At 55.5% G+C, this 27,187-nt stretch overlaps 1 protein-coding gene across 3 annotated transcripts; it reads right to left on the reverse strand.

Annotated features, from left to right (window-relative positions):
- Positions 1-2,552: 2,552 nt before the first annotated feature.
- Positions 2,553-27,187, reverse strand: LOC131563892 (actin-binding protein WASF3-like). 3 transcript variants are annotated; one of them, XM_058814095.1, is made up of 10 exons: positions 27,070-27,187; positions 16,038-16,189; positions 13,711-13,845; positions 13,459-13,612; positions 13,074-13,191; positions 12,812-12,927; positions 12,081-12,335; positions 10,618-10,997; positions 9,477-9,733; positions 2,553-9,432 (listed from the first exon to the last, which is right to left on the reverse strand). In XM_058814095.1, exons 2-9 carry the CDS (start codon positions 16,168-16,170, stop codon positions 9,576-9,578), a joined length of 1,449 nt encoding a protein of 482 aa, XP_058670078.1. In that variant the 5' UTR covers positions 16,171-16,189; positions 27,070-27,187; the 3' UTR covers positions 2,553-9,432; positions 9,477-9,575. The 3 variants fall into 3 exon arrangements, with proteins under 3 accessions (XP_058670078.1, XP_058670075.1, XP_058670076.1); XM_058814092.1 differs by having other exon boundaries at positions 12,752-12,927; XM_058814093.1 differs by having other exon boundaries at positions 2,553-9,733; positions 12,752-12,927.

Here is a 27,187-nt window from a genome sequence, read left to right on the forward strand (position 1 = left end):
AGGCAGTCAGGGATTAAATACCCTGGGGAATTAATTGATCTTTGAGGGCTTGATTCTCCAAATGAAGGGGTTTTAGAGAGATCACAGCTTTCTGCTGCTCACTCCATGCCCCAGCCTCTAACAGAGGAGGGAACATCACAGGGCTGATTAACTCACAGCAAAGCATGAGCCAACAAAAAGCCAGACCCAGATCTACTGTAACCTCTTAAAATCTTTATTAATTTTTTTTTTGTCATTTTTTCTTTTAAATTTAATTAGCACATGCATAAAGTGTCAACAGTTTGGGGTTAAGATGACATTTCTTGAACAAATGTAGTTACAAGCGGTGCCTCGGACCCGTCCAGGTTTCCTCTCTACCCTGTCCAGGAGGAAGCTCGAGGTCACCCCTCCCTTCCCATCCTTGTGTCACCACAGGCAGAACCCACAACACTGGGGAGAAATACACTTGTTCACATGTAGCAACTGGGCAGGGGAGATAGACACGGGCAGCAACATCTACTCACCTACTGACTAAGGGCACATGGTTACAGACCCCAGAGACAGAGAACATCTCCTCCCTCAACTCAGCTCTGAGCAATGGGAGCCTCTCCTGGCCTGGAATGGGTCACCCTCCCTTGGGAAGGTGCCTGTCCTGCACCAGCTCCTTCTGCCAGGTGGCAAATCTAAGGAGATGGAGTAATTTTTCTGCTGTGATTAAAAATGAGCCTTTTGCAGGAGTGTTGGGATGCTGAGGTGTCCCTGTCCCCTCTGTGCCACCCCTGCACAGCTGGGGACAACCTCCACAGAGAGCAGCCCTGGCTCTGGGCTCTGTGTGTGACCAGCTGGTGCCAAAAGGAGAGAAAACTGCTTTAGAAATGCCCATCTGGAGCTCTGGATGCTCTGTTGTGGGAGGATGGGTGCCCAGGGCTCCAGGAGGTCTCAGAGTTTGGGTGGTGCAGAGGGGTTTGGGGGTCTGAGTTGCTTTGATCTGCCTTCAATTCCCTCCAAAACAACTCTCCAACAGCACCTGGCCTCCCCCAGGGGTATCAGGGCTCCTGCTGGCCCCAGAGAGGATGGAAGCTGGGAGGAGATGGCTCCTGTCCTGCTGCAGCAGCTGCCATTGGCCCAGCAGCCCCAGGCTGGACAGCAGGAGGAGGAGGAGGAGGAGGAGGAGGAGGAGGAGGAGGAGGAGGAGGAGGAGGAGGAGGAGGAGGAAGGCTCTCCTGAATGTTTGCCCCATGACAGCAGTGACCCACAGCACGTGCATGTCCCACAGCACGGCGGTGACAGGGTCTGTCCCCTCCCACACGCTGGGCACTGTCCCCATGCCTTCCCCTGGGGACTGTCCCCATGGCTCCAGGCTGCCAGAGGTTCCCAAGGCTGGAGTGACAACTGCTCCCCAGGACACTCCTGTGGGAGGGGGATCCCAGAGGATCCCTGGGCAGCTCCAGGGTCCCAGCCCAGCTGAGCTCTGCCCATTCCCAGCCCAGGAGGCTGCAGAGGGAGCCCAGGAAAGGCACTTGTGTCCTGAGGAGCTGCCCTGGCCCCGTGGTGTCCCCAGCAGCAGCTCTGGGGCCCAGCCCTGTGTGTGGCAGGGCACAGCTGAGGGCACAGGGGAGGAAGGTGCCAGCCCAGCTCAGCATCACCCCAAACTCACACCCTGCCTCAGGTCACCCCAACAAGTCAGGCAGCCCCAAAATTCAGGATGTCTGTTAGGGTGAGGAGCTATCAGCCCCAAAAGGCCCTGAAAATGCATTTTGAAGGAAAAGGTTTTTGAAATTTGTGGGGATTTGAGCAGGTTGGGTGGGACTTGGTCTCATGGAAGGTGTCCCTGCCCATGGGACAACCAAACTGGAAATCCAAACAATTCTGGGAGTCTGTGATTTGCTTTCTTTACCTGATCTGCCTTCCAAGACAACAAACACCAGAAAGAGCAGCCCCATCTGTGGAAAACTGGCCAGAGCTACAGACAGAGCTGAAACATCTCAGAGTAAAATTAAATCTGGAGGGGGAGCAGAGAGGGGGGTGTTGATGCTCATGACTGATTTTTGGGGCCCTGGCAGGGCTCTGCCTGAGGTGCTGCAGCTGCCAAGAGGAAATCATCAGCAGCTCTCCATGGGCCTCACAGGAGTGTCCCTGCCTCCAAGCCCTCTCCCTTTTTAACACAAGATTTTTGGTTTTTCCATGGAGTCAGCAATCCCAGCTGAGGCACCAGGGTTGCACAGCACCAGTGAGAGGTGAAAAACAATGGGATTTGAAACACTTGAGCTGGGGAAGGGCCTGCAGGGACAAAACACCTCCTGCAGTGGCAGGAAAGGCTCTCCTTGCTGCACTGGGGTGATGTGGTTATTGCTTTTCCCTAAACACCACTTTCCTGGGATTTCTGGAAGTGGTTCTGGTAGCACCTGCTTCACTCTGCTGCTGACTGACTGGGAAGTGCTGCTGTGCTTGACCTTCCCTCTAGGTCTGAGGGAAGGAAAGGGAACAGTTTATCCTTCTGGAAATCACATGTGAGTTGTTTGTTTGCTTTTTTGTTTTGTGGGTGGGTTAGGTTTTGTTTGTTTATTTGCTTATTTTTAGATTTATTTTTTTTTTTACATTTTATTTTTAGATTTCTTAACTGAGCTACCCCCAAATCAAAGGGTAAATGTTAAATTGTCCATCTTAATGGTTTATTCAGTACAGTCTGTGGATCATGAATGGTGCAGAGGAGTTGCTGCCTTTTAACCATTGAAATCCAGCAGAAACAGCTGGGAGCTCACACCCTTCCCTCTCAGGTGCTTATTCTGCAGCACATTTTACCTTTATTCAATTTGAGGCTCAACACCAAAATCAAAAGGAGCTGCCCAGCCTGGGGGATGCTCTGGGGCTGTAACCCACCCAGGGATGAGGGAGAATCACAAAGGTGCCAGAAAGGCCTGTGGGCACCTCCACCCTTCCCTGGCTGCACGCAAGGTCAGAGCTTCTCTCTGGCTTCCCAAAGCCATGGCAGAGCCTCTGGGACCTGAGTTTCTCCATCCTCACCTCCAGAAAGGTTTTCCCTGAGACCTGGCTCAGCTCCTTTGTGCCACAGCTCAGTCCCACACTGACCTGCAGCACAGATTTACCCTCTCACTGCCCTTTGTGGCTTTGGCCTGGCTGAGGTTTCCCCTGTGCAGGCTGATGTGAGCATGACCAACCTAAAATGATGTGAACATAACCAACCTAAAATGCTGGGCTCATTCCTTTCTGTCTTATTTTCTCCTCTTTCTCTTAACCTTACACAGAATCAAGAGCTGGAATTACCTGAGCTGAACCCCCCTGGCAGTGCCAGTGTGCAAGGAAAGGCTCCTTTCACAACCTCTGGGGCTCCCAACAACCAGCAAGAGCTTTAATCCTGTTCCTGGGAGGAAGAAGAGGCTGGAGGCACCCAGGGACAATCCCTGCTGGAGATGCCCAGGGAGGTGAAGCATCAGTGGTGCTGTGGTGGCCTCAGGCTCCTGTCAGTGATTCTGACACCACTTTGGCTCCTGTCACATCAATTCTGCCCTCAGGGACATCCTCCATGCAGCTCCTGCCTGGGGTTCCCCTCAGCAGGAGCCCAGCCCTTGCTGCAGGCTCTGGTGACAGCACCAGGATGGTGACAGTGCCCTGGGTGACAGCACCAGGATGGTGTCCTGCCCTGGGTGACAGCACCAGGGTGGTGACAGCACCAGGATGGTGTCCTGCCCTGAGGACATCCTGCTGTCCCACCCTGCCTGTGGGCACAGCTCTGAAGGCTTTGGGGCAGACACCTCCTCCCTGAAGCTCTTAACTCTGGGGTTTGGTTTTGTTTTTATTTATTCCCTCCACCAGGCAAATACAGGCACATTTTTCACCTGGAGAAGGTGGAGCTTGAGAGAGTGAGCCTAAAATCCCTGGGGTTTGTCCAAAAAAAATCAGATTCACACACAAAACCCCCTCCCTTTGATTCTCAAAAAGATGGAACCATTCACAGTCTGGCTTTAGGTTGTGTCTGGAGGAGGTTTCCCAGAGGCTGGGCCATGGTTGGTGACAGCCCTGAGGGCTCCCAGCCCACCGAGGCCATCCAGGGAGCACAGCTGTGTGGGGACAGGGACAAACCCAGCATGGCTTGGCTCTCCTGGGCTTTGCTCAGGCACTTCTGAGTGGGGAATTGGGGGCAGGAGAGCCCCAGGGCTCTGTCACCAGCAGGGAGTGGCTGGTGCTGCTCAGGGGCCACCAAGGAAGGGACAACTGCCCTCGAGGGGCTGCTGGAGGGGAAATTCATGGGTGAGTGAGCATTTGAGGCTTCTAAAGTGCAGTGCAGGTTACATGGTCTTTGCTGTAGACTGTAAACTCCTCAGGACAGACTCCTTGCCCTTATTTTTTATTTATTTATTTTTTTTTATTTTTTAAATCTGTAAAGTGACATTCCAGCTGAGAAAAACCTTACCCCCTAAAGAACTACTGCTACAGGAAAAACAGGAATATTGGTGAAAGGAACAGCCTGTGCTTCCCATGGCCATCCCTGCTCCATCCACAAGGAAGTGGCACAGAGCTCCTGCCAGCTGGGGACCTCTGCAATGTCCCCTCCAAAATGCCACCTCCAGGGCTGCCACCTGCCTCCCTCCAGCAAAACTCCCATTTGTTAAAGCTGAGGTGTTAATTCAGGCTCAGGGGAGTCTGCAAGGCTTCTGTCCAGGCTGTTGGGTGTCTGGGAAGGGAGAGAGAGGTGGAAAAGTGGCTGGGAGGAAATTTGAGGGCTCTTCTGTGCAAAGAGCTCTCTGAAGAAGCCAAGTTCAGCCCTAAGTTTGTCACTGGAGTGAAACCTCCCCAAGGTGAAACAGCTGCAAAGGCAGGAGCCCTTGTGGGATGGGTGATTGCTCCTCGCTGGGTCTCTTCCCTGGGTGGGAAATTAGAAACTGGAAACTGCCCAATCCATTCTTCCTGCAGGACACTGATCCTTTGAGAGCCACCAGCAGCACCAGCCAGCTCCACGGTCACTCCAAATCAGGGAGACACAGAATGAACACTGCAGGACTTGCAGCAACCCTGAGCAGAACCAGCCTTCACTCCTGGTGTAGCTTCACAGCTGTACCACAGGCACAGTGCTCCCTGTAAAGTCCCTTTCCAGATGCACCTGGGATGTCCAAGAGGCTCCTGATGGACCTCAAGGATGACAGCTCCCATTGACATCTCCAAGCAGAACCCAAATTTACTAATTTACTGTTCCACTGACTCCAGCCCAGCCCATCTGTATGGACACAGGATATTTCCCCCTGCTGTTGACAGCCATATTTATTATTTTATGTATTTTATTTTATTTCATTTCCCCCTGCCATTGACAGCCATATTTATTATTTTTAATCTATGCCCATAAATTGGCAAGTAGGGGGAAGCAGATAAAATGGAAAGAGGAGCTCTCAGGAGATCAGTTGGACTCATTAAATGTTTGGCACTCTGTGATTTTCCTTTGGCAATGAAATGCCACTGCTATATTTCAGCAGGGAACACGATACCTTAATGTACAGGAGAACCTCCTCAGCCCAATTCTGGCACTCTTGAGACAGGAGAAATTCAATCATCTGTGACCTGGATTGTATTTTTTAATGTCTGCCAAGCTAGATAAAATACTTAAATATTCACTTTTATATCAGCCCACATGAGGATTTGAGCATTTCAGGTTGTGTAACTCAGCATGGCCTACTTTGGGGAGCGTGCACAGAAATAGGCACATATGTACAAACCACTGAGTGTGCAGCATGTGGGACAGACAGACAGTGTTAATTAGCATGGCACAGTCCCAGCAGCACAGCCCAGAGCAGCCAAGCAATTGGTGTCACTTCTGTTGGACTGCAGAGGTCACCTGAGCAAAAAGCAGGTGATTCTGCCCCAAATGAAGGTGGTGGAGCTGAGTCCCACTGGGGATGGGCTGGCTCATGGGACTGTGGCATTCATGCTCCAGCCTGGAGGTCCTTTCCCAGCTGATGATCCCTGGTGCTGCTGGGAGGGTTGGGAAGAGCTGGGTGAGTCATGGCCAGGCCAGGAATGGGTGTCCAAACCCCCCTGAGGTCACTTCTCCACCAGCTCCCCCTCTCTGGGGTGAGGATGGGGGATCCCACCCCTGCTACCAGGACAGCTGGAGGGTGTCCATGGCAGTTCTGCTCCCTGGAGAGGAGGGTGGGGATGCTCCCAAGCAGCTGGGAGGCCATGGAGCTGAGAATATGAGCTGGGTTTGTGCTCAGGGCATTTCCTGCAGCAGAGCAGGATGGGCTGGGGCTGCTGGGATGGGTGTTTTACACCAGTGGGGACGTGGTGTAAGAACATAAAGATGTGAGAGAATGGGGGCTGAGCCTTCCCTGCCCCCCTGGGGCTGCTGGGATGGGTGTTTTGCACCAGTGGGGACATGGTGTAAGAACATAAAGATGTGAAGGAATGGAGGCTGAGCCTTCCCTGCCCCCCCGGGGCTGCCAGCTGTGCATCTGCTCTGCAGCTGTGGCCTGAGTGACCTAAAAATGCCCTTTAGGGTCCCTCCCAACCTTCCTGTGATTGTCAAGCCCTTTGCCATGCCACAGCACCAGTCCAGCCCCAGCACAGGGTGACAGGGCCATGGGACAGCCCTGAGTGCCACACACCCACAGGGTCCTGCCCCAATTGCCACAGCCCCATGTGACACACACAGAGCAGCTGGGGCATGGAAAGGAGGGACTGGATCTCTCAGGGGCCCTGGGCTGCTCTCCAGCTCCCACCAGTGCCACTGTCACATTTTCTGAAAAATCCCTTCACCAGGGTTTCTCTCCTAGGAAGCTGAGAAGCCTCAGAGAAGAATGAAAACAATAATTATCTGATTGCTTCTCCTGTGTTTTGCTGCCTTGGAGATTGTTTATCCAACAGGTGAATGGTTTTTACTTCATGACCAATCACTGTCCAGCTGTGTTGGGACTCTGGAAGAAGTCACAGAGTTTTTCAGCAGTATCTTGTTAAACCTTCTGTCTGTGTCCTTTCTCTATTCTTTACTATAGTTTTAGTATAGCATTCTTTCATATAATATAAGTACATAAAATAATAAATTAGCCTTGTAAGAACATGGAGTCAAATTCTCAATTCCTCCTAGGTCCTGGAGACCCTGAAAATACCACAGACCAGGACTGGCTCAGCTTTGCAGTCTGGGACAGCCACAGAGCCCAGGGTGAGTCCCCTGTGTCCCTGAGCCCCCTCCCAGGCCCAGGGGGGCTCCCCAGCTCTGCTGGGTCCCCACAGTGGCTCTGCAGCCCCTCCACCTCTGGAACACACAAGAGCAGCTCCACCAGCCCCTGCTGTTTTCTCTCTCTCACAAAGGGTTATTACTCTTCCTAAATTGCCTAAATAAACCAAATTTCCCTTTGCTAACACACTGTTTTGTGATTGTATCTATGTTAATAATGCTCCACCAGAAACTCCACCTTAAATGTTGCCCTGAATTTTTGCACTCCTGAATTTTTACACTGCCTCCTTCAAACCTGCTCCAGCCAAAGCCCAGCTGCCTTCCCAAGGAAAGCAGCTCCTGGGCATTGCAGGGGCTCTGTAAAAACCTCCTGCAGCCATTTCCCTGCATCTCAGAGGGTCAACACCAGAACCAAGAGCTCTCAGTGTGCACCAGGAATTTCCTGGCCACCTGTGGGGCAAGGTGTCTCCCTGGCCCTCTGGTCACTCCTGCTCCTTGGGTTCTGCAGATGAGTTATTCCCTGTGTCCTGCTGCTTCTTGCCTTGCCCTCTCCCACATCCCAAATCCCTTCTGCAGCCCTGCTCAAGCCCACTCAGCAGCTCCCAGCCTGGGTGTGGAGGTGTGGAAGGTGTCACATCCAAGGGACAAGAGAAGGGAGAGCTCCTGGTGGCATTTCACCACACCTGGCCATGAGGGGTTTGTCACTGGGGGCAAATGACATTGCCCAACACCAGCACTTCCCAGGATATCAGCAACTTGCTCTAGTGGAAGGTGCCCTTGACAGGAGGTTGGAATGAGATAATGTCTTTAAGGTCCCTTTTATCCCAAACCATTCTAGGATTTTGTGAATTTAGCCATCAGCATTTGGATCTCAGCCACATCCTCCCACCTCTTCTGCAGGTCTGGCTGCTTCTACATAGCCAAAATCCTGCTGAAGCAGCCATCACCTGCAGGGCTGCTGGGAGAGGCAGGAACTGGGCACAGAGCTCAGCTTTCCCTGTTCAGGGACTTGTGGTAGAGCTGAACACAAGAGAGGGTCTGGGGACACCACAGTGGCCAATCCACAGCTGGTGCTGGCCTGTTTTCCACAGGTGGGGAACCTCTCCCAGCTCTTTGCAGGTTTTCACACCTGCCTGGGATATTTCCAGTATTTCCCACCCCTTTGCTCTGCCTTCCTCTGTGCCTCCTCCCTTTGTAGCTCTGTGAAAATCTTCCATGGATCAAGCTCTGTTTTGATGGGAAAACAGGTATTTTCAGTGCTGAAACAGGTGTTTTCAGTGCTGAAACAGGGGCTGGTCACCCAGCTCCTCCATCAGTGTCCAAACTTGGGACAGGGGAAGGAGCAGGATCAGGCAGGGGGAATCAGTGCCTGGCTCTGAGCTGATCCCAATTGTACAGGCACAGTTTGTGGGGCTGCAAAGTGCAAGTTGAGAGTTTACCTGAAAGCAGCAGATTGTCTGATTCACTTTTTCCCAAATCACACTGAAATGGTGCCATGCTAAGGCCAAGGAGAGCTGGGCTTGGGGGAGCTCCCTGGACACCTCTGCTCCTTTGCTGGAGAGGCAGGACAGGCCCAGACAAGGCTGGCTCTCCCTGCCAGCCACTCCAGCCTTGCCTTCTCCCTTTGCTCCTAGAAAACCAGCTCTGAGGGTGGATACAGGCTGAGGTCACCAACACCTTGGGCGCTCATGCAAGCTGGTCTGGTGGAGGGTGTCCCAGTTCTGGTTGGACTAGATGGGCTCTAAAGGTGCCTTCCTACCCAAAGCATTCCACGATTTTCCAGGGAGCAACAACACAAGGGTGTAACTGCTACTAAATGTGGTGCATTGCTCTGTAGGGAAGGAGGCTCCTGCCCACACCCAGCCTTTGGAGCTGCCTGACCCCAAAACCACCAGCAGCAGTGTCCCCAAACCCACACTGCCACCCCTGACCTCCCGTGGTGGCACCAGCTGTGCAAACAAGGCTTCTTCTCCAGGAGCTTCTCGTTATCACAATTAACATTTAGCTGGAAAAGCACTGCTGCCTCTGGGGCTCCCTCCTCTCACAAAGCACACCCAGGGCCAGTCTCTGCTCTTGCTCCAGGTGTAAATCTATTAACCTGCCTTCAGAGAATTTTGGAAGTCATTAACTGTGAAGGTGCTGCTAATTTCTGCTCTCACTGCCTCCAAGGTGTATCCTACCAGTGCTGCTGCTGCTGCTGCTGCTGCCCGAAGGGTTTTGGACATAGTGTAAAAGCAAAGCTCCTGACCGGGGCAGCAACGCTGGGGAAGGTGCCCATACACACCTGGAGGGGAGCAGGAGCCCCCTGGGGAAGGTGCCCATACACACCTGGAGGGGAGCAGGAGCCCCCTGGGGAAGGTGCCCATACACACCTGGAGGGGAGCAGGAGCCCGAGCCCGCCCAGCCGGGGCCCTCAGTCCGACCACTCGTTCTCGTCCAGCTCCGAGTCGTCGTCGGACTCGCTGTACTCCACGGCGATGCGGCGCGACAGGATGGTGGCCACGTCATTGCCCACGGGCTCTTTCTTGGCCTCTTGTTCCCACTGCTCCTGCACCTTCCGGAGTTGGATTCCTACAGGAAAAGGGGGAAGACTTCAGGGGGGAGTGCACCCAGTGTGCAGCATCCCCACCAGTTTTAAAGTGTTGGCTGAGATAAGAGCGGTGGTTATAAAGTTATTTGGGAGGACAGGATAGGATGGGTAGGACAAGAGGGAATGGTTGTAAACTGTAAGAGTAGGCCCAGACTGGATGTCAGGAAGAAATTCTTCCCTGTGAAGGTGGGCAGGCCCTGGCACAGCTTGCCAGAGCAGCTGTGGCCGCTTTGGATCTCTGAAAAGTCCAAGGCCAGGCTGGATATTGGGGTTTGGAGCAGCCTGGGACAGTGGGAGGTGCCCATGGCAGGTGGCCCATGGCAGGTGGTTGAATGGGATGAGCTTTAAGGTCCCTTCCAACCCAAACCATGCTAGAATTTTATGAATATCTATGATTACTGATTATTCTATGATACTAAGCTGTATCATAGAATAAAGCTCCTCCTCTGCTTCCACTCAGCCCGAAGATATTGAACCTTCTGAAAAGGATAAATTTACCATTTGACCCGAAGATTTGCAGCAAAGGGAAATGCAAGAGACCTTGGAGCACACCATCCACTACAGCCTGAGGAAGCCAGGGTGTCCAAAGGAAGCCAGAGTGTCCAAATGAAGGGGAATGGGTGAGGATGGTGGGACTTTGCCGGGGGAACAAAGGCAGCTCCACGCCTGGGAGCTGCCAGCAATCTGTGGGGCTTCATTCCCCCTCCAGCCATGGAGATACACTGCCTTTATTCCCCTGGCGAGGTCCCACCATCCTCACCCATCACCTGCCCACCAAGAGCTCCTCTTGCCCCCGGTGCCACCAGTACCACCCAGCTGTGTCACCCAGCCCCGTGCCCCGGCCAGGGCGGTGTCCCACACTCACCCCTGCGGATGGCAGCCAGCAGGTCGCTCCGGGCGTCGCTCATGGGCATCAGCGGCACCTGCGGCTTGCGAGGCTCGGCGGGGGCCGGCGGCGATGCGGAGTGCGCGGGCGAGGCGGACACGGCCGGGGGCCCGGGCGGCGGCGGCGGCGGCGCCACCGGGGGGGCCATGGGCCCGCTCTGAGGCGGGGAGGCCGAGTAGGGCCCGGGGGGCGCGGGGGGCGGCGATGGGGCGTAGTTGGGGGCTGCGGCCGAGCCGGGGCCCAGCGCGGGGGGAGCCGAGATGGGGCTGTCGAAGGCGGTCTGGGCCGATGGGATGACGGGTGGTGGCGGCGGCGGGGCCGGCGGCACGAAGTACTCGGCCATGGGCACCGGCTGCGGCCTGCAACAGGGCACAGCGTCAGAGCCACGGGAATCACAGAGCAAAGGGATCATCCAGTCCAACTCCTGAACATCCCAAACAGCCCCACCCTGGGCATCCCCAGGAGCTCCATCCAAAGGCTCCTGGAGTCCCAGGTTTGGTGCTGGCACCATTCCCTGGGAGTCAGCTCAGTGCCCCACGGCCCTCTGAAGGAAGAATCTTTTCTTGATAGCCAACCTAAACCTTGTCTGCACAGCTTCAGGCCATTCCCTCGGGTCCTGTCACTGGTCACCACAAACAAGAGATCAGCATCTGCCCCTCCGCTTCCCCTCAGGAATTTGTGCACTGCAATAATGTCTCCTCTCAGTCTCCTCCAGCTGAACACTCTAAATGCCTTTAACCACTCCTCACACAGCTTCTCCTCAAAGCCCTTTGCCATCTTCATGGCCTCGTCTGAACACTCTCTAATATCTCAGTGTCTTTTTTATATTATGGTGTCATCTTTGCCATCTTCATGGCCTCCTTTGAACACTCTCTGATATCTCCGTGTCTTTTTTATATTATGGTGCCCAAAATTGCCCCCAGTATTCAAGATGAGGCTGCCCCAGTGTAGATCAGAGCAGGAAATCTCCTGCCTTGCCTGGCTGGTGATGCTGGGCCTGATGCCCTGTAGGGCACACCTGGCCCTCCAGGCTGCCAGAGCACTGCTGAAGGATTTCCTATTACCCATCCAGCATCCATCACCCATCCCAGCACCCAGCTGGCTCCACTCTGGCTTGGTTTGCTCCAAACCCCAATGAAAGCTCTGTCCCAGAGTCAGAAGGGTGGTGGAGCTCTGCTGGTGGGATAGGCTATGGCTAATGCAGTGGTGGAAAGCAGGCAACACCCCAGGGGAAAACCCTCCATCCACCCTGCCCCATTATCTGGAATGACATTACCCCAAAAGCACTCCTGACTGATTTGGCCTCTCACCAGCAGTTTTGGACCATGAAAGCTGTGGGGCAGGTCTCTCCTGCTCCATCAGCCCAGAAATGGGAGGCCAGACCCCACCAAGCCCCCCTTCCCTTGCACACCCCTCCATTAGCCAGCAGGCTGTAGCTTTACCCGTAATCCTTGACTAGGTGGGCTCTGGGCCCGTTGAGCACGGCCTCGGGGGGCGGCGGCGCGTGGGGCTGCTGCAGGCGGGTCAGGCTGTTCTGCCGGCTGCCCGTGGGCCTGAACCCGTGCTCGGGGGGCGTGGGGGCCGCCAGCCCCTCCTTGTGCTCCGCCGGGGCCAGGTGGGCAGCGGGGGCCAGCAGCTGGGCTGGGTGGTTGGGGCTGGCCGGGTACGAGTGATCGGCAGCGTCCGACGCGTAGGACCTGCAGCGTGGGAGAAGGCGGCTGTTGTACTCCTGAGGGGGCTCAGGGGGTGAGTTTGGGAGTTGTTTGGGGTTCAGACAACAAAACAAGAACAGGCCATGAAAATATCGAAGTACCAGACAGCAGAGTGAGAGCACAGGGGAGGAGGACACAACAGAGCTGAACCACTCTCTTTCCTTAGCTGCGAAACAGAAAGTGCTCCGGTTTTATCCCAGTGCCAAGGCTCCTCCTGAGCTCCAGGATGACACCCTGGGGACACCAGCTATCCATGAAGCTACCACAGGTTATCCAGCTATCCACAGGCTAACAGATGAGCACCCCAACCCTGCTGTGGGCACCACATCCCGCACAACGACGGAGAGGAAGAGCAAAGCAAAGGAGAGCTGTGAGCTGAAGGTGTAGGAGGTAGAACCTGCCTATTATCTGGGGACAGTGATCCTTCCGATGATGCCATGTGATAGGGGGATGGTGAGAACCTGTTATCCGGCCGGAACTCTTTATCATACGCCATCATGTTCCACTCCAGGCGCCGGTTGCGGGCTTTCCTCACTTTCTTCACCTCCCGGGTGGAGTCCTCCACCAGCCGCTGCTCCTGGGGGGACACAAAGCCACGGCTCCACCTCCAGCCTGGCCCAGATGCACCCATCTTTCTGATGAAGGATGCACCAGGAGTGGCTGTCTCCAGGTCCTGAGCACCCCCAGCTCCTGCCCCCTTGTCCCCCTGCTGCCCCCACCCACCTTCTGCCTGCGCTTCTCCTTCCTCTTGTCCTCTGTCGCCTGCAGCATCTTCTCCTTCCATAAGTTGAAGAAGTAGGAGGGGTCGGTGTAGAATTTGAGGCCATCCTTCTTGTCATCCCTGGAGGTTCAAAGGGCAGAGGGAGGGTTACCAGCCACAGGAGAAGACCCCCTGTTCCCCATCCCAAGGCTTTGGGATGACCATAACCATGAGCTGCTGCCCCACCACAGACACATCCAACACAGCAGCCACCACCTTCAGGCCATGGACACACATCCCAAGCATCCCACACAATGAGGGGGCAGCACAGCACACAAATGGGGGTACACTTGACCCTTCTCATGGGAAGGACCCCTTTGGAGCCCCAGGGAGGGCTGTGCCCTGTACCTGTAGGGTGTGAGGATGTTGAGAGGCGGGGGTTTGTCGCAGCGCTGGTACATCTCCATCACCGGGTTGGGGATGGAGTTGCGGGACACCACCTGCTGGTTCTGCACCGTGGAGCTCTTGAAGGCTTTCCTCATGTTGATGTCCTGCAGTGAAACTGGGGGCACAGGAAGGACAAGGGATGAAGGGATGGCCTCAACCATAGTGGGGCTCTGGTCCCAAGAGCATCACCCCAAACCAGCCCCGGCCCCTCACCTTCCTCCACGGTGGAGTCCAGCTGTGTCACCTTGATGACCAGCAGGTCCACCCTCTCCTGCAGTGAGTTCATCCTCATGTAGAAGCTGTTGGCTTCATTGAACAGCTCTCCAAAGATGTCCTCTGCGTGCCTGCCTGGCAGGGGACAATGCGCCTGTCACCACTGGTGGCTCGCCCAGCTCAGCCCTTCCCCTGGAGCTCCCACCTCGCCCTGGCTCCGTGGGTGCTCTGCCCAGCCTGGATCTCTGGGAGCTGAGCCTCTCCCAAAGTGCTGCAGGGAGGCAGGGGAGCCCAAATGATCACCCCTTTCCAGAGAGAGCAGCACCCCCCGGGGCACAGAACATTCACAGTGCCCCAGAGAGCCCTTGGATCCATCAGGACAGATCAACCAAAAAAATCACCAAAAATCACACACCAAAACCTGGGGAAATTCAGCCCAGGTAGAAAGCCAAGAGGAGAGCAGTGGGGACAGTGCCACAGCAGGGAGGATTTGCAATTTGTTTCACTTTATCAGTTCTTTTCCTGCATCTCTCGTGCAGCTTATTTATTTAGGGTTATTTAGCTTTTTATTAGGGTTATTCCTATCATGGAGCTGGAGTGAAGTGTCTGGCAGAGCATTGCTGATACCTGTAGGCTACAGCACCCATCCCATCCCATCCCATCCCATCCCATCCCATCCCATCCCATCCCATCCCATCCCATCCCATCCCATCCCATCCCATCCCATCCCACAGATCCTCAGGGTTTCCTCCAATCTCAGCTCTCAGACAGTTCCCTAGATCAGGGCACTTTCAGAAGCTCCTCAGAGCACTCCCCTGCTTGGTCATGTTTGATTCCCTTTTTCCCTGGACTGGAAGCCTGAGCAGACGTGGGTGCTGCTCATGTGAGCCACTGCACTCCCAGCATCTCCCTACACCCTGGGGTTATTTTTCGGAGTATTTTAGAGCAGAATCTGCTTCTGGAGGTGTGTGAAAGAGGGGGCGCCCTGAATAGCTTCTCTCTCTATTTTAAGTGGATATTCAGCATGAAATAGGTTGCCCCTGTTAAAGCTTCACCCTGGTGTGAGCAGTGCTCTCATGTGCCCCTTTCCTGCTGAGATCAGTCCCAGGGCAGGAGACAGCTGAGGGTTTAGACCTGTGATAGAGACTCTCTTCCTCAAAAAGCTCCAACTTTAAAAAAAATAGCTTGGGGTATTGTAAATCTTCACCTGGCCTTCCTATTTCTGGCCAAGTGGAAAAGCAAGGGGCTCCTGAAGGCTTTCCATCCCCCACTGCACAGCTGGAGGAGGAAAATGGGTCTCAAAATGGCACCAAGTTCCCATTTCAAGCTAAGCCAAAAAACCCAAAAAACAAACAAACAAACAAACAAACAAACAAACAAACAAAAAAAAACCCCAACCAAACCCCAAACTTTTAAATACTTATAAATTATATATAATATTATTATTTTATATATGTATGTATATAATAATAATAAACAAAAACAAACATATATATAAAATATATAAAATATAATAAATATTTAATAATATAAAATAATTTTTAAATAATTAATATTAGCAACAATTAATTATCCTATAAATAATTAATTCTATAAAATTATATTAATAAATATATAAAATAAATAAAAAATAAAAAATTAAAAAGTAGGAGCATCCTCCTATTTCCAACAAGCTGGATAATTCCCACTGAGTTAGGAGTGGCTGTAGCCCACACGGCTCTCACACAACTCTTGTTTCTCTCTGTTTGGAACTGGTGGGAGCGACTGTGGCATCCCAGTGCCATCCCTGTGCCATTTCAGTGTTATCCCAGTGCCATTCCAGTGCTATTCCAGGGCCATCCCATAGCCATCCCAGTGCCATCTCAGTGCCATTCCAGTGCCATCCCAGTGCTATTCCAGTGCCATCCCATTGCTATCCCAGTGCCATTCCAGTGCCATTCCAGTGCCATCCCAGTGCTATCCCAGTGCCATCCCAGTGCCATCCCAGTGCCATCCCAGTGCTATCCCATTGCCATCCCAGTGCCTCCCCAGTGCCATCCCTGTGCCATCCAAGTACCATCCCGGTGCCATCCCAGTGCCATCCTAATGCTATCCCAGTGCCATCCCAGTGCCATCCCAGTGCCACCCAGTGCCACCCCATTCCCATCCCAGTGACACCCCAGTCTATCCCAGTGTTATCCCAATGCCATGCCATTCTCATCCCTGTCCCATCCCAGTGCTATCCCAGTGCTATCCCATTGCCACCCTGGTGCCCTTCCAGTGCCATCTCAGTGCCACCCCTGTCCCACCCCGGTGCCCCCCTCCCCAGGTGGCTGTGTGTGACTTACTGAGGCTGCCCAGCTGTTTGATGATGGCAGCCAGGGTGCTGTTGGTGACACACTCCAGCTCGCTGGTCACGCCGTCGGGCAGGGCCCCCCGGCACAGGTGCCGGGGCTCGATGTTCCTCTTCACCAGCGGCATGGCGAGCCCTCAGCCTCTCCTGGGACAGCAGGGGAAGGGAAGGACAGAGGGGGGAGCAGAGGGAACACCACAGATGAGCTTGAACAAAGCTTTGTGTGTTTTGAATTTTTTACACAGCTCTGTTGCAGAATCCGACCCATCGATTTTCAGGCATTTTTCAAATAACTCACAGGTGAAACTGAAAGAAAATCCCCTTGTTTTAATTAGAAACCCTGAGACTGGACAAATTGAAGGTCTTTTCTGATTAATCACTTGAATTAAAATCAAAAATCAAAATCAAAATGAAAAGCAAAATACACAGTTTTTATCATTTGGCTGTTCCCCCACACTGCTGATCCAGGAGGTTCCTCCTGCCCACGCTGGGACAGGCAGGCCCAGCAGGACTTTCCCAAGCAGGGCCAATGCACACTGTGAGCACACAGGTGCCAGCATGGAGGTGAGGACTTTGTCCTTACCTTTGTGCCACCGTGTCCTCTCCCTGTCACCTCCCAGAGCTGCTCAAGCCCCTGTGCTGAGCCCTTCAGCTGGCCCCGAGCAGCCTCACACAGCCCAAAGAGAAGCCAGGCAGCGCTTGTAATGCCATTATTTCCAGCTCACTGCAGCCTCTCCAGGGTTTTATTTGTGCTCACACTACACTGAGACAAGCTGCTGTGGCCAGCTCATCCCAGCTCCCTGCCTGGCCCCACAGCATCACTGAGTGCCCCCACAGCTCCTATGTGCATCCCCACAGATATCTGGGTGCCCCACAGCATCCCTGGGTGTCTCCATAGCTCCTCTGTGCACCCCCACAGCATCTTTGCGTGTCCCCACAGCATTTCCAGGTGTCCCCATAGCTCCTTGTGCACTTCCACAGCATTTCTGGGTGTCCCCACAGCATTTATGGGGGTCTCCATAGCTCCTGTGTACAACCCCACAGCATTTCCAGGTGCCCTCATAGCTCCTTGTGCACCCCCACAGCATATTTGGGTGCCCCACAGCATCCCTGGGTGTTCCCAGGGATCCTGTGCACCCCCACAGCATCTTTGGGTGTCCCCACAGCGTTTCTGGGTGTCCCCTGCTCCACTGTCCCCCCTAAACTGGGGATGGTTCATTTTCCACAGGGTTTAAGGAGATGTAGGGAGACCAAAGGCCTCACCCACCCCACTGAGGGCAGCCATGGGAGCTGCAGGAAAGGATGAAGGAGGGGCACCATGGGCTGTGGGGTGCTGGGGACAGGGTACCCCGCTGATGTAAAGGGTGAATGGTGGGAAACAGGCTGGGAAAAGAGGCAAAAAAGGAGCATTTATTATCCATGGGGGTGGGGACTGGGACTGGGACACAGGCCCTGGGATGGGGACACAGACCCTGGGATGGGGACACAGACCCTGGGATTGGGATGGTGACAGAGATCCTGGGATTGGGAAAGGGACACAGACCCTGGGATTGGGATGGGGACACGGACCCTGGGATGGGGACAGGGACCCTGGGACAGGGACAGGCAGTCACCCCCCAGCTCACACAAGGGGATCTTGGGTGCCATGAGTGCATCGAGGCTCAGCCCAGCTCCCAAAGCAAAGGCAAGCTGGTGACTGTGCTGATGAGGACCAGAGGGCACCAAGAGCATTCCCAGCGATCAGAACCCCCCTGTCCCACATCCCCACCCGCCCCATGTTCCCCAGAACGCTGGCAGCGAGCAGAGGCAGCTCCCGCCATGGCCGCGAGCGGAGCCAGCGCTGCTGCCCCGAGCGGAGCCAGCCGTGTGCAGAGTTCACATTTTTTGGCCCCGGCAGCTCAGACTGAACAGTTTCCCATTGACAGCGCCCGGCCAGCGCTCCCAGCAGCGGCAGCAGCTCCTCCGCTGCTTTCAAATGCAAATCCCAGCTCCCCCCATGGAGGAGCCCTCAGCCTGTCCTGAGGGGTGCAGGGGAAGGAGCCGGGGGGATCCCCCGGGGCTCAGAGCGAACCCTGAGCCCTCCAGTGCTCCCATGGCCGTGGTGATGTCCCCACCTCCCAAAAATCAAATTTCTGCCGGCTGTTTGTTCTGTGTGCCAGCATTTGCAGGGATGTACAACCCCTTCCCCTTCCTGGGCCCCCCGAGCCCCCCAGGCTGAGCAAAGAGCTTCACCCCGAGCTGGTTTGATGTGTGCCCCCCGAAAGCTGAGCCCTGGCACGTCCCAGGGCTGCAGCACTGCAGGGCACAGGGCAGAGCCCTTAACGAGCTGCAATTAGGGACAGGGAACAAAGAGCCATTCTCAGCATCCCCTGGGCCACAGCCACCGACACGGGCACTGGACACAGCCCTGGCACCCGGGGCTCTCTGTCCCTGCACAGGGCACAAATCCCCGGGGGGAATTGGGGCCACCTGAGCCCGCAGCCCCCACGGCGACCCTGGAGCAGAATGAAGGGAAAAAAGGGATTTTGTGATTTTGTGGTTTGGAACTTCCCAGCAGGGACAGATTGGAGGAGAGGCAGAAAGTGGGTGAGGGGTGTGATGGAAGTATTTGAGGCTGTGCCATGGGAGGGCATCCCTGGAGGAGGAAAATCCCTTTAATCTCACCCCAAAGAGGCCAAACAAGACTCAGAGCTTGCAACAGAAGGAACCAAGGAGGAGTTTGGCACATTTTTATGCAAGGAGAGCCTGTAAAGGAAATTTTGACCAAATCACAGGAAGAGCTGTTTTCCAACCCCCCAATTAATGGAGCACAGGGTTCAGAACCCTTGCACAGCCCTCCCCTGACGAGAGTTCTCACCCTGCTGCACCAACAGCACCAAACCTCTGAGCTCTGCCTTGAAATCCCAACTGCTCACCTAAAATCTGCCATCTCTAGGCCTGTCCTGAGCCCAGATCTCTGGTGGGGATGGGCTGCACGTGATTCCAGAGAGGCCAAGCTCATTTCTGTCCTCTGTGGCACATCCTGCTCACCCACCCAGAGGCTGCACACAAATCCTGAGCACTGAATGGGGCCAGAGCCTCAGCAGGGGATGCTGAGCTGTACCCTGCCCTGCTCCTGCTCCTCCTGCTATCACAGGTCATTCCCAGGACTTCAAGAGAGTGATTTTGAGTGGCAAAATCTTCTCCTCAGACCTTCAGGAAGAGGCTCCCAAGGGCAGGGATGGTCTGGGTGCAGGCTCCAGGATCATGTGCATGGATAAATCCCATGGGATTTTGCTGTGTCCTGAGTGGAAGGAAGGCAGGAGCCCACGGTGGGAAGGGGGGTCAGGATGCAGGAGGAGGAAAATGGGAGCCACGAGCTCAGCAGGGTGAAGGCAGGAGAAATGGGACCAGCCAGGAGCTGGTTCAGGTTTCAGGCACACTGTGGGGATTCTCCCATCACTCAGCTTTTCCCTGTGACTGGAGAGAGCCAACAGCCCTAAATCTTGTGCTGGGAAATGCACAGGTGAGGGGAGACACCCAGAGCTCCCGACCTGCTCCCCAAACCCCGTGGTGCAGCTTGGCAGTGAATCAGCTGAGCTGACCAGGCAGGGGAGGACATGGGACAGAAATGAGCTGTTCACTGTGCCCTAAGATGCTGATTTCCCCAAAAGGAACAAACTGCCAGCAGCACCCCAAATATAGAGCTGCTGGCAGCACTGAGGGGCAGCCCCTGCTGTGTCAGAACAGCTCTGGGCAGTGAGGACTGTCCCAGAACAGCTCTGGGCAATAAGGGCTGTCCCAGAACAGCTCTGGGCTCTAAAGGCTGTCCCAGAGCAGCTCTGGGCAATAAGGGCTGCCCCACAACAGCTCTGGGCAATAAGGGCTGTCCTAGAACAGTTCTGGGCAATAAAAGCTGTCCCAGAACAGTTCTGAGCAGTAAGGGCTGTCCCAGAACAGCTCTGGGCAATAAGGGCTGTCCCAGAACAGTTCTGGGCTGTAAGGGCTGTCCCAGAACAGTTCTGAGCAGTAAGGGCTGTCCTAGAACAGTTCTGGGCTGTAAGGGCTGTCCCAGAACAGCTCTGGGCAATAAGGGCTGTCCCAGAACAGTTCTGGGCTGTAAGGGCTGTGCCAGAGCAGTTCTGGGCAATAAAAGCTGCCCCTGTCCCTGCAGACCAGGCTGGGGATGCCTTACAGCTGCTGGCCCAGGGGTGACCCTGCAGCTGGCTCCTTCCAGATGTTATCCCCCACCTCAGCAGCACCAGCATCTGGCAGCTTAGATCCATCAGGGCAGAAAAGCAGCTCTCATTTTGTAAGAGGGTCCAAAAAAATGAATTTTCCATCCAGCCATTGCCCCTTACATTCTGTGCCCTCACCCCCTCCCTGTCCCCAGGGCCACTCTGTCCCCTGGTCTGTGATTTACAGCCCAAAGGGGCCTGGAGGAGCAGGTGTGCTCTGGTGGCCCTGCAGGGAGGGCCAGGCTGGTGAGCACAGATCTCTCAGGTGCTGCTGAATCCCTGGGGCAGAGTTCTGGCTTGGTCAGTGCCCAGCACCTGCAGCCCTGCTTGGGGTGGCATGAGAGAGAAGGGAGAGGTGTCCTGGCTCCCATTTTCCTTCTCTGAGCTGTGGTGGAGCAGGGAACAGTTCTGGGGGTTGTTTTCCTGCAGGAGACCCCTGGAGTGGGAGAGGAGCCGTGGCAGAGATGGGCAGCCCTGCAGGGAAGGATTCCAAGCTGCAATCACCAGCTCCAATATTCCTGATGGGATCAGGGGTGCATGGAGCAGCAGGAATGAGGGAAACCTTCCCTCTTCAGCCAGGAAAAACCCCAGGCTTGGATTTGAGGAGGATGTGGGTAAGTGTGTGATAATGCAAACACCTCAGGACTGGGAGTTGGGGTCAGCCCTGCCCTGAGCTCAGTTCTAGGCCAAGTTTGGGGCATCTGTTTGCTCAGCCCTTGCAATCAAAGCTCTTTCCCAATTTGGGCTTCCCAGGGTCCCTCTGAGCCCTGAGGAGTAGCACTGCCAGAACTGGAGACTTTTGCAAGGCAGTAAATCTTTGGTTGGATGCCAGGAGCCAGAGTAGAGAAAAAACCAGGAGATAAGTTGAAAACCTATTAACCTTGAACAAAAGAAGTGAATATTAAACAAACAAGAAGTGCCACAGCTCCTGGTGGCTGCTCAGGACCCTGTTTTGATGCAGAACCCTTGGAATGGAAAGGTGAGGAAGGGCTAGGGGAATGAGGGGGCACAAAGCAGTCCTGAAATAGTGAAAGGAGCAACAAAACCCCCGAATGTGAAGTCAGGGAAAGGACAAGAGGCAGAGCTGACACTCAGTGGGGCTTGCAGGTGCCTGAAGGAGCTCATCCTGTGCAGTTTGGCAGGATGGATCTGATAGAGAAGAGGGCTGGGAAGGATCTGGGGGTGTGTGATGCCTCTGAGCAGCCAGAAATAGGTGGAAGGTGTGAAAGCAGCAGCTTCTCGAGGTGTTGATTTGTAGAGCTCTGCCACAGCGTGCTGGAAACCAGCGTGGGATGGTTCAGAGAGCAACAGCACAACCCTGCAGAGGGCAGAGAGGCCACAGCAGCACCTCATGGCTGGGGACAACCTCTGGTTCGGGTGGCCCCAAACTCCTGCTGTTCTACCAGTGGGGAGAGCAGAACCTACAGGGCTTCTCAGAGCCTTCAGGGGCTGCAGTTTTGTTGTCTCAGGAGAAATCCAGCCAGAAAAAGCTGTGCAGGTGGCTCTTTGTGGTGCAGGGAAAAGCCTGCCTGCGAGAGCTGGGCCAGATCTGCTGATTTGCCTCCCACAAAATGGAGCTGCACCACAAGGACTCGCTGCTCTAATTTACAAAATGCATCTGCCACCACTTCTTCATTTGCTGGCAGCCCAAATGCCTGAGAGCAGCACCAGCATGACAAATGTCACTGCTCCCTGGGAAGGTGACCACTGCTCCAGAGCTGTTCATTAAATGTATTAAAACCAGCTGGAACCTGAGTGCTCCCCTTGCTCCAAATAAAGCAGAGGGCAGCACTTCAGTGAGAGCAAATCCTCAGGGTGGCACTGGGGGCTGGTGGGCATGGGGAAGTAATGCCACTGCCTGCCCCTTCCCGGAGAGCCCTGCATCCCACAGGAGCCTTTACAAATGGTCTGGGGCCACAGAAACCCCACTCTGGGACAGAGTGGCTTTGGGGACAGGGAGAGGATGAGGGCACAGTTAAACACGTGGAAAGCTGTTGCAAAGAATGTAAGGAGCAATGGCTGGATGCAAAATCCCTTTTTTTGGACCCTCTTACAACATGAGAGCTGCTTTTCTGCCCTGATGGATCTAAGCTGCCAGATGCTGGTGCTGCTGAGGTGAAGGAAAATATCTGGATAACATCCCAGCCCCACTGCAGGGTCAGCAAAGCATCAGGTGGGAAAATGCCCTGGAGACTGGAAACCCCAGGGTGTGGGATGGAGGTTTTGTCCCCCATCCCCAGGATATCAGCACAGGGGGGCTGGAAACCAGGGCTGGGGCTCGCTGTGAAATGAGTGGAGAGGTCTCAGCCCTGGGTGGCACAGAGGGATTTTTGCTGCTGGCCAGAACAGATTTGGGTGGAGCTGGGGAAGAGCCAGGCCCTGGTGCCAAAGGGGGGAAAGAGCAGGGTCTGGCTGCCCTGGGGCACAGCACCATCACTGCTGAGCCATGACCCGTGTCCCACAGCCCTGACCTGTGTCCCACAGCCCTGTCCCACCCCTGTCCCACCTGGCAGTGCTGTCCCCACCTCCCCCCGGCTCCTCCTGTGCAGCTCCCCCACGGCAGCTCCAGGGAGGCTCCACTTCACAGCAAAGTGCAACCCAACCTTAAATCATAGCTAAAAATATTCCTCGGGAGCTTGATTAGTAAATGCCACCGTTGGTGGTTTGGTTTGGGGGATTTTCCCCCCTCCTTCTACCGTAAAATGTTTCAGCCCCAGGAGCAGCACTTGATGGAGCTGTCCCTGAGCCCCAGCACTCCCCAGGGCTCTGCAGCACCAGCCCTGCTCAGGAGGAGGCCATAAAATCAGGAGGCTGCCATAAAAGCAGCTGCTGTTACCCCAGGGTCAGTGCAGGAACCTTGTCCTGCTGTGAGTCTGGTTTAAAGCAAACAGGCTCCCAGAGGGGTTTTAGCTAAATGATGTTTCGTTTAGGGTAGGTGAGAGCAAATGCTGTAAATGACAGAATCACAGGAGGGTTTGGGTTGGAAGGGACATTTAGGATGATCTCATTCCACCCCCTGCCATGGGCAGGGACACCTTCCACTGTCCCAGGCTGCTCCCAGCCCCAATGTCCAGCCTGGCCTTGGGCACTGCCAGGGATCCAGGGGCAGCCACAGCTGCTCTGGGCACCCTGTGCCAGGGCCTCAGCACCCTCACAGCAAAGAATTTCTTCCTAACTTTTAATCTAAATATCTCCTCTTTTGGTTCAAAGCCATTCCCCATTGACCTATCTCTATTTCCCCCTCTAAAAAGTCTTTCACTCCTTTTGAAAAGCCCCCTTTAGCTCATGGAAGGGGCTCTGAAGTCTCTCCAGAGCCTTCTCTTCTCCAGGCTGAGCAACCCCATCTCTGGCAAGCGGATTTTCAGGCAGTAGCTTTCCTTGGGGTCCAGTTAACAGGGAGTTTGGGTTCTGTTGTTTGATTTCTCAGAAATGGGGAGCCCTCCGTGCCCCCTGGCACTGCTCATGGAGCTGAGGCCACTTCTCCAGGTCCCTCCCATTCACCCTTGGCTCTGCTGTGGATACAGATCAGAGTATCTGTGTCCATGCAAAAAAACCCCATCCATCCCAATACCCTAACGCTGAAGGGGAAAAGGAGGGGGAAAGCTGTGGATGAAACCGTGCAGGACCCTCCTCCATCATCCCTGGCTGCTCATGCCCAGTTCTATGAGGGGAATGCCTTGATGGGCACAGGAGGCGTCAGGGGCCGGGCTGTGGGAACAGCACCGACCTCAGCTCTGCTTTGGCTGCAAGAGATCCCTGCTGGCCCAGGAATCATGTGTTGTTTTTAATGACTCCATCACCAAAGGAAAATCTTCAATGACAGCTTTTTTTTTCCCTTTTGTGCCCAGCTCATTACCAGAAGGATCTCCCTCGCTCGCCGCCGGGCTGTGCGGGCAGGAGGCTGCTGAACAAACCAGCCTTTTTCTCTGCAGCATAGAGGGAGCTTTGATAAAGCAGGGAAACCCTCGGCCAGCAGCGAGGCGCTCTCTGCAAACCCTCTGCTGCCTTTGGGAACAGCCGCGGGCAGGGCTGGCATCTCCAGCCTTGGAGCAGAGCGCTCCCAGGCAGCCCCAGGCTGCTCCCTGCGGGGCTGGGCTCTGCCTGCCGCTCCCCATCTGGGCTTCCCCACCAGGGCTGGGCCCTACAAACCTGCGGGTGGATGTGGGGAACAGGGGGCAGATGCCAGCCTGGAGCTGGCTGCAGCCTCGCTGCTCAGAGACGTGCGAAATGCCGCGGGGTGCAGCTCACAGGGTGGCTTTTTGGATGAGCAGCTCTGCAAAAAAAAGGGAAAAAAAAAAAAAAAGGAAAAGCGTTCTTGCTTTTCTTTTTTTATTTCTTAACACTTCTGGCTCGAGGGCTGTTGTTCGTAACTTGTCAAGATCTTGGCATCGGCGGCTGATTTGTCATCCGCCATAAAATGGAGGATGAGCATCTTTGGTTCAGAACTGGGCCAAGGGAGATGACAGCTCAAAGCAAAATATGCTTCAGCTCCAGTTTGCTCCGTGGGCTCTGGCTCCCGGGGAGAGGAGCGGACATTTGGGGTCTGAGTGCATCACAGCGCTCTGGGTAAGAGCCCTTCTCCTGCTCCTCGTTTGCGACAGCGCAGCCCGGTGCACATTAACCCTGTGCCTGCCAGAGCAGCCTGTGCTGGACCGATGCTGCCACGGCCCTGCCCTCCTCACCGAGCTGTCACCCTGCATGCCACCAACACACTCAAATACCACCAAAACACCATTTTTTAAAAGAAAATGACACCAGCAATCTCTTTAAAACCCAGGCAATGAGCTGCAGGTGCACATTAACCCTCTGCCTGCCAGAGCAGGCTGCGCTGGACCCATGCTGCCATGGCCCTGCCCTCCTCACCGAGCTGTCACCCTGAGAGCTACTGACATACTCAAATACCACCAAAGCACCATTTTAAAAAATAAAATGACACCAGCAATCTCTTTAACACCCAGGCAATGAGCTGCGGGTGCACATTAACCCTGTGCCTGCCAGAGCAGCCTGTACTCTGATGCTGCCGTGGCCCTGCCCTCCTCACTGAGCTCTGCGACCTGTCACCCTGAGAGTCACCGACATACTCAAATACCACCAAAACACCATTTTAAAAAATAAAATGACACCAGCAATCTCTCTAACACCCAGGCAATGAGCTGCAGGTGCACATTAACCCTGTGCCTGCCAGAGCAGGCTGTGCTGCCGTGGCCCTGCCCTCCTCACCGAGCTCTGCGACCTGTCACCCTGGCAGCTACCAACATACTCAAATTCCATCAAAACACCATTTTTAAAAAGAAAATGACACCAGCAATCTCTTTAAACCCCAGGCAACGAGCTGCAGCGTGAGGGGTGTGCCTTGGCACGCTGAAGTTTGGCAGATGAATTATGAATCCTGCCATTCCCGAGCTGCCCGCACATCCCGGCGCTGCTCTCCCATCCCTTCCCCTCCTCCGGCAGCGTGTCCGGCCACACGGAGCAGCTAGCAGCTCCCTCAAAAAGCATCCCAAGCCGCAGGTAATGCATCCATGGCGCTGACACCACCACGAGGCAGCGAGAACTCGAGTTTGAAGCGAGAAAATCCATGCTGCCTGCAAGTAGCTGAATCACGGAGCGTGGAGGCCCAGGCTCGGCAGCTCTGAGGGGCTCTGAGCCCATCTCAGCTCTGCCCAGGGGGTGCCCCGGCCTGGGGGGGTCACCAGGGGGGCTCTGAACCCAGCGGGGCTCCAAATGCCGGGGAGGGCACCAGGATGGGGATGGAGGGTGGGCCATGCATGACAGGTGACAACGGGTTGTGCCCTGCTCAGCGCTGTCCCCGCTGTACCCCCAGCCTCACATCGGCCTGCAGAGCCCCCCGGAGCCCCCCAGTTCCCCAGCCAGGGGTGATGAGCCCTGCCCTGCGCTGGCTGTGGGAGCACAGGCAGCCGTGGGCCCAGCGGATCCCGCACAGCGATGTGAAGATGAAGGATCCTCCCTCCCCAGGATGGCAGGTGAAGCCCCCCGCCCCCACCCCGCCCCCGTGCGAGGTGCAGAGCAGCCGGGTCCCCTCCCTCTCCATGCAGGGATGCGAAGTGACAGCACACACCCCCCCTCCCCTGCCTGAGAGGGTGCAGAGAGGCCCCGAGCCCCGCGGTGCGATGTGCCAAGCGCTGCCGGCATCCTCCCCCCGCCATGGGAACGTGCGGAGCCGCCTGAGCCCCCTCCTCCCCTCCAGGCAAAGGTGAAAACGTGGAGGATCCCACCCCCAGGCCATGAATAGCTGCAAAGTGGAGAGACCCCCACGCGGGGATGAGAGGCAGCTTGGACAGCCCCTTCCCAAAGCAAGGATGCGAAGGGATGGAGGACAGCCCCCCGCCCCCGGGCACGGATGCAAAGCTGGGGGGGATGCAGCAAATCGGGGATGCAGAGCGGCCCCAACCCTCCCGCAAGGATGTGAAAGGATGGAAGGACCCCCCCGAAAGGATGTGAAGGGATGGAGGATCCCCCCCGAAAGGATGCAAAGGGATGTGGAGGATCCCCCCGCACGGATGTAAAGGGATGGAGAACCCCACCCCCGCAAGAAACCCCCACCACCGGAAAGATGTAAAGCAGCAGAGCATCACCCACCCCCCGCGCCAGGATGCAGAGCGGTGGGAGATCCCCTGCGCGCAACGACGCCCCCCCAAAAGGATGAAAAGGTGCGGGAGACCCCCATCAAAAGGGCGCAAAGCCCCCCGTGCCCCGCGAGGGGATGTGCCCCCCTGGCGCTCACACCTGCGGGCACAGGGACCCCCCGCTCTCCCTGCGCCGCGCCATCCCCGCAGCCCCCGCGCTCACCTCCGCTGTGCTGGGGGGCCGGGCCGTGTCTCGGCGGGGCCGTGCGGGGCCGTGCGGGGCTGCGGCCGCCGCCGCCGCTGCCCGCGCCCCGCGCCCCGCTCCGCCGGCTCTGCCCGCG

The sequence above is a fragment of the Ammospiza caudacuta genome, chromosome 14 (genome assembly GCF_027887145.1).
Source record: "Ammospiza caudacuta isolate bAmmCau1 chromosome 14, bAmmCau1.pri, whole genome shotgun sequence".
NCBI classification, from domain to species: Eukaryota; Metazoa; Chordata; class Aves; order Passeriformes; family Passerellidae; genus Ammospiza; species Ammospiza caudacuta.